General features: G+C 41.7%; 2 protein-coding genes across 3 annotated transcripts; both read left to right on the forward strand.

The window, feature by feature from the left end:
- Positions 1-92: 92 nt before the first annotated feature.
- On the forward strand, positions 93-1,813 carry LOC147187087 (uncharacterized). Its single transcript, XM_086101640.1, has 4 exons — positions 93-357; positions 1,170-1,274; positions 1,349-1,450; positions 1,543-1,813. Exons 1-4 carry the CDS (start codon positions 163-165, stop codon positions 1,630-1,632), a joined length of 492 nt encoding a protein of 163 aa, XP_085957766.1. The 5' UTR covers positions 93-162; the 3' UTR covers positions 1,633-1,813.
- Positions 1,814-3,986: 2,173 nt separating this feature from the next.
- LOC147187088 (uncharacterized) lies at positions 3,987-6,629 on the forward strand. Of its 2 annotated transcripts, XM_086102648.1 has the most exons (5): positions 3,987-4,125; positions 4,600-4,798; positions 5,733-5,840; positions 5,926-6,027; positions 6,326-6,629. In XM_086102648.1, exons 1-5 carry the CDS (start codon positions 4,118-4,120, stop codon positions 6,410-6,412), a joined length of 504 nt encoding a protein of 167 aa, XP_085958774.1. In that variant the 5' UTR covers positions 3,987-4,117; the 3' UTR covers positions 6,413-6,629. The 2 variants fall into 2 exon arrangements, with proteins under 2 accessions (XP_085958774.1, XP_085958775.1); XM_086102649.1 differs by lacking the exon at positions 3,987-4,125 and having other exon boundaries at positions 4,444-4,798.
- Positions 6,630-7,005: the final 376 nt, after the last annotated feature.

The raw sequence follows: 7,005 nt of genomic DNA on the forward strand, positions 1-7,005 counted from the left end.
GCTGAGCAGTTCCAGTTCCACATTGTTTCAGACTTTTTGTTGTTGATGCATTTGTGGGGGCGGGAAAAACGAGGGCTGGATTTCCCGGCGACGAGAGGAGGAAGGGGAGAAGGAGGTGGAGAACGACCACAAAACAAACGGGACGTTACGGCACTTGCGAAGATGGCCGCCTTGTTTCTGCTGCTCACCGTCGGAGTAACTTCGTTATGCGCCTCCACCCAGGCTCAAGAAGCTTACGGAAAACTCGAGGAGACGTTCAGGAAAGGTGTCGACTTGTCACTGGAGAAGCTCAGCGAACACGCCGCCATCCAGAACCACTTTCTCTTCTTCAAGAGCGTCACGAAGTCTAACGTGGAGGTACTTTTATCAGTCGAGTGAGAGAATGTAGAACGATCCATCCGTTTCGCTTATCCTCACGAGGTTCTTCAAAGCAGTAGGCGGGGTACACCATTAACTGGTTGCAGGGGACGCATCAACAAACAACTATTCACACTCACAATCACACCTTCGGACAATTAAGAGTGTTCAATTAACCTACCGTGCATGTTTTTGGAATGTAGGATAAAACCGGAGTACACGGAGAAAACCCTTGCAAGAACTTGGATAACATACAAACTCCACACAGTGAAGCGGGCGTGCAAACAATCGACCACCGAGTCGCGGTCGAAAAATCAATGCAATCGAAAAGAGCTTGTAATTCCATTTTTTGCCCCTCCGCTGAGATGGCGCTAGTGAGCAACGATGGTGACAAAACAGGAAGTCTAGAACTACCAATGAAGAATGGAATTCAAAGCATTCCAACACGTTTGTGTGTTTTATCTACTGTCAAAAGCATGAAAATTAAATACAATCTGATCTAATGTGTGTACCAAATTATTCGTTTTTATAGTCAAACATAAACACTGATTATCTATTCCGACCAAGTAATGACCGTTTTACGAGACAAAATATTCAGAGACAAAATTGTAATACCGCTTTTCGACTCCGCCAATGGGGCGCTAGTGAGCATTGGTGGTGGTAGCAGGATGTTAAAGAAGAGAGAAACTGGTTTTAGAACATTGACTGCTTTATATTCATCTCTCCATCCATTATCCAAACCGCTTATTCTTGTGCGTGTGTGTGTGTGTGTATATACATATATAAATACACACAATATTTCTCCCTCTCAGGCTGGCTTTGACGTAGTCTTCATCTACCACCGCTTCTACCTGAAGGCCACCAGATGCCCAAAAGGAACCGAGGATCCGGCGGGTTGCAGCTTCAGAAACGATGTCGTGAGTGGAACACCAAAACAAAAAAAGTGCGACGGGACAACCTGGCTGAGTTGTTCTCACCTATTTCCTTTCAGCCCATGATCGACTGCGCCATTTGCTACAAAACCTTCCAAGGAGATATCGAAGCGGAGCCCAAACCTTACCTCAATTGTCTCCGCAAGCCCTCTGTCACTCCGGTGAGTCACCTGGTGGATTACTCGTTGCCAGTTTACCATATTTCGTCACTTTTAATCTTTATTGGTGTTTTTTTTTAAAAAATATGCGGCAGGAGGTGCAGGCGAGCCGAATGGAGCAATGCAACAGGTTGGCATACAGCAGTGGAGGCACAAACCTTCTAGCTTCCACAGGAACAAAGTAATACCGTGATGTGTGCCTAGTGAGTGACGTCAAGAGCTGATGTCAGGTTAGCCGTTTTTTTTCTGCGTGAGTGTCTGGGTGTGAACTGTGGCCTACAGCATCTCCTTACGATTGTTGTCATTTTGTATTTCTGTATTGGATCGTTTTTGCCGTTCAATAAATTGCATTATAATACCCTCAAAGTGGATGGTTGCTTGATGTTTTCTGGAGATAATTAAAAAGCCAGAATCTGTGATTTCAGTCAATGAACTGTAATCCACAAAACATGATGCACATGATACACATATTTTATTATTGTTTTAAAGCACATGAAATATATATATATATATATTATATATATATAAGTCAATGAAACATTCCATCCATCCAGTAATCGTCCCTGTCTAATATCATTCATCACTATTTTTGTCTGAAACTCCTCAGCTCACTTCAACATAGTTCCTTAACACCAAAATGTTGTCGGAGCACAATGTTTTCCTCTAACAAACATCTCAGATCACTGTAATACACACCCAAGTAATACGGCTTGTGCACCGAAAAGTTAATAGAGGATGGGATAAAAAAAAAAAAAGCAAGTATTTGAATCAGAGTGGGTTCACTGTATTCCAATTTATTTTTTGCCTGAGTAATTGTACAGAGGCAATAGAAGATTCTAAAAAAAAAAAAGAGAGTTTTCCCTTCATCTTTGAAACAATATTTGAGAGCTACTTACCTCTACTTGGGTTAATTATTTTCCAAGCTATGTGGACAAAATGTTAAAATGTAGATAAATGGTGCCCAAAAAAGGATGCAGTTGACATTGGAAAATGTCCCAAGGTTCACCTGCTGCAGACTTGTGGGTTTGAGTGAGTTTATCTTCTTATCAGTTCAAAAGCATTTTAAAAAAAAGTTCAGATAGGGGTGCCTAAACAAGATCATAATACTACATGTGTCCTGCATTAAAGAAAAAAAACTAAGACAACAAGAAAACAAGAACAAAAAAAATGTTTTGATGTCATTGTCGTTTGTTTTTTTTTCCACAAGGGGCAAATCTATTAATATTGAGAAATGTTTTAGAAGTATTTTGTTTTGCCTTCCGTTCCGTTTTGCATGTAATTCCACTTTTTGCCGCTAGACGGCGACGCAATATTTCATTGAAAGAAGCCTAATGAACAGGAAGTACTTAAAGGCCCGCCTAGTTTTTGCTGGAGTTGTTTAAAATGTGAAATCCTCTTCAATCCAGCTTTTTAGGGTGACAGAAAATGACGTTTGTTCAGGTGCAGGACATCTTTGGGAATTATTGATGTATATTATAGATATTGTAGATATTATAGATATTTTATCCAAGCTGTTGGTTTGGATAAAACGGGAATTGTTTACTTTGAACATATAAAGTGATGCTATTAATGTTGATCATGATGGAGTTACTAATTACAGTATTTTGTGACGTGGTACGAGGTGTAAAAAGTTCAAGAATCACTGCAGTAGAAGAATCATTGGTCTGACAACAACTCCAAAAAGTCCACGGGGGTCCCACTTTGGGCTCAATTATGTCAAATCACCCTCAACGCGTTCACGATGCAGCGCCTGTCGATCCATCCAAACACATTAGTCACAAACGAACAGATAGAAAGCATCAAACAACCTCTAATTGCAAGTCGGCGCCCCGGTGGGTCATATTAAATCCGAGTTGCGAAACAGGATTTGTTTCGTGTGTGTTTTCTGAAGGACAAATGGTATTCATTACAGGTGACATGTTTTTGGTTGATTATTTTGAAAACATAAAAATCAAGAGCCTGCAAGTGTTTTTCATCCATTGCTCCAGTTTCTGTTTTTCTGAGTATTTTACTTTATTTTTTACAGTAACCACAATAATAATAAATAAATTGTAACGATTTTAACAGTTTTCAGTCCAATGGCCATAAAGCTGCTCCTTTTGGTGTGCGCGCCTTTACCACTGGGGGGCAGTACAGACATGCTCATGTATGTGGCAACAGTCAAATCTCCTCAGCAGTAATATGATCCGTTCTTCGTAGAGGATAAATAATATATGCCTGCGGTAATTATTTCTTCTTTGTATAATCGATCTCAAATATAACGTTTTATTTAAACTGACTCAAACACACTTTTAAAGGTTTAAAATGTTTGTAGGCGGCCCGGTAGTCCAGTGGTTGGCACGTCGGCTTCACAGTGCAGAGGTACCGGGTTCGATTCCGGCTCCGGCCTCCCTGTGTGGAGTTTGCATGTTCTCCCCGGGCCTGCGTGGGTTTTCTCCGGGTGCTCCGGTTTCCTCCCACATTCCAAAAACATGCATGGCAGGTTGATTGGACGCTCTAAATTGTCCCTAGGTGTGAGTGTGGGCGTGGATGGTTGTTCGTCTCTGTGTGCCCTGCGATTGGCTGGCAACTGATTCAGGGTGTCCCCCGCCTACTGCCCGAAGACGGCTGGGATAGGCTCCAGCACCCCCGCGACCCTAGTGAGGATCAAGCGGTTCGGAAAATGGATGGATGAAAATGTTTGTATACCTTTTATCAACAAATGGCAGAATGTCGGGTAACATCACTTGGAGGAAATGAGGCTCTCTCGTTCGTACGAGGATGAAAAAAATGACGTTTTTGTCTTGACTTCTGCACTGTTTCTTATTAATCATAATTGCTGTCTTTTGTACAGTGGATCATGAATGGTTCATTCTCTCCTGCTGATCTTCTGATTAGTTTGGATCTGTCTTTATGGGATGATGGTCTTGGATTAGTCATCCAAGTGTGTCATAACGAAAGCGTTTGTCATGCAGCTGCCTGTTTTCAGAGCTTGTTTTTGTCAAGACTTGCTCTGAGTCCCCTGCGGAGGAGGATGGGGGTGGTGGGTTTCCAGGAAGAGAGAGAAACATTTTGGGCGTGGGAGCTGCTCTATTGAGTCCAGGATTTGTTTGACCCATCAGATAGACACAAAAGTTCGTTCACCCTTCGTTGTACTCGGTTGCACTCTCCAGTAAGATGGCGGTGTTGTTGCTGCTGGTGGCCTGCGTCGGGGGAGCCGTGTGGCGGTCGGCTGAAGCCCAGGACGCTTACGACCTGCTCCCGGCGGACTACAAGAAAGGCGTGGACCTGGCCTTGGTGCATCTCAACTCTCACGCGGGCGTGCAGCACCATTTTCGCTTCCTGAGGAGTTTGGAAAAGTTGGACGCCGAGGTAACCCCCAGGGCCTTGCTCTGGAGGCCATCCTTGTTTTAAAAAAAAAAACAACCCAAAAACGTATATAGTGACTCAAAAAGGGTTATCATGGTACTGTATATCTCGTTTGTTCAATGTGGCGTCACTTGGTTTTTAAATGTCCATTTTAACAGCAAACTACCTGTTCGTGACAGGTCCCCTCTACATGTTTTTAAACACATTAAACACACATTTCTCTTTCGATAACAGATTCCAAGATTCAAAGTTGGATCTTACTTATTCACAAGGGTACGATTAATGGAACTTTAATAAACTAAGCGATAAAAGTGGGCAGAACAAAATTAATTTAGTACTGTACTGTACTGTGAATCGGGACCATAAAAACTAGAGCAGCAGCGTTTGAGCTGCGGTGTATTCAAGGATCCTTGTTCATTCCAACATCAATTTCAACTTTGGTTGTTTGACATTACATTCAATCAATCTAAAAGCAAATGTTTGATTTCTGGCTGATTACTTTTGGATATATCAATTTTGAAATTATTACTCAAATACACTCTTATCACTCCCATCTGATTACCCGTACGTCTGATAGAACCTAAATTGACTATTCGAATGAACAAGGGTACCCTGAACGCAACGTAAAAACACGTTTGCTCCGAGTGGATTCTAAACATTTTATAGCGAACTTTAAAGAGAAATATATTTATTCACCGAGTAGAAAGGTCAAAATATATTTTTATAAGCTTATAACGTACACATTCAACCCGATTATTCCCTAATGCTAATGTAAAATGCCATAGATGGGTTGACGAAGCTAGCATTGATGCCGCAACAGTCATAAATAACTACAAATACACAAATGGTGCAGCAACACATCGAGAGACAACCTATACAAAACCACTTCACACACTGCGCCTTAATCAAGTATCTCTGATTTGCATTTCAACTGCAGAGTGGCTTTGATGTGAAATACTACTACCACCACTTTCAACTGAAGCCGACCCGATGTGCCAAAGGACCGACTTCGAGGAATCAGAGATGCCCATTCAGGAACGACAGAGTGAGCCCATCATATCAATAGTGGCTGGGAATATATTGTTGAGCAACATAATATTAATTGTTATAAATGTATGCCATCATTGTAGCCTCTCATGGACTGCGCGGTCTGTTACAAGACGGAGGGAGCCCAGATCAGACCGGATCCCACCCCTTATGTTCACTGCATCCAGAGGCCAAGACTCACTGAGGTATGGTACTTCATTTAAGTATATTATTTTTAAATCCTAAATATTTTTGAAAATTTGGCTATTATAAGCGAGCACTGCAGTAATATACAACTTTGCTTTACAAGATTGTAAAAGGAGTCGGCTAGTGACTTCACCTGAAAGTCTAACTTTCACGTTTGAACATGAAAACTTGAGGTGGTCAGAAAACCAGAACCCCAGGTGTTTCAAAGGAGTTCTGATTTAAAAAAGAAGACACACATGCCTACATCGGGCTCAGCCATTGAGAGATCCTAAAATTAATTTTCTTCTGAAATTTCAGACCATGGTGACGACCAGGACAGAGCACTGCAAACAAATGAACTACAACACCGGAGGTCTGACACTTTTAGCGGTGCAAATGGATTAAAAGTGCTCAAAAAAACAACAGCTCCATAGTTGACTGAAAAGGTAGCTTGCTTTCATGCTCACCTTTGTACAAGTGAAACAACTTTTATACTCACACTTAAACCTTTTTTTGTGTGTGCAAAATGTAATCCTGCTCCATTTTCCATTTTCTCCATTGCGAGACTAATAAAGGTTTTCTTATCTTTTCTTATTAAAAATGACATTCACCCAATCAAAAAGGCTGTCCAATATGCCTTCTTGTTATCTGCACACTTCGCACTTTATTAACCCCCCACCCCCCTCATGCTTGAGGCACCATGTTGCGCCCTCGCCACCGCACCGGTGCGGAAGCCCACATTGTGCATCGTGCAGCCTTGCGCCAAGAAAATCTCCTTACGGCAGACTGGCAAAGCGGGGGCCTCCCTATATATATATATATAAATAGAGGTGCTAAATATAGAGAGAGAGTGATTACAACACGCGTGTTACAGCTCACTGACCAACAAGAGTCTTCAGCTCTCAGTTCTTAAACACTGCATCCAAAATAATTGTGAAATGAACACCTTGAATATTGCATGAGTGGTTATAGTGAAAAGCAGCAATTATAGTAAAAAC

Source organism: Hippocampus guttulatus, chromosome 21, assembly GCF_054856545.1.
Source record: "Hippocampus guttulatus isolate MCC_2025c chromosome 21, RoL_Hgut_1.0, whole genome shotgun sequence".
NCBI lineage: Eukaryota > Metazoa > Chordata > Actinopteri > Syngnathiformes > Syngnathidae > Hippocampus > Hippocampus guttulatus.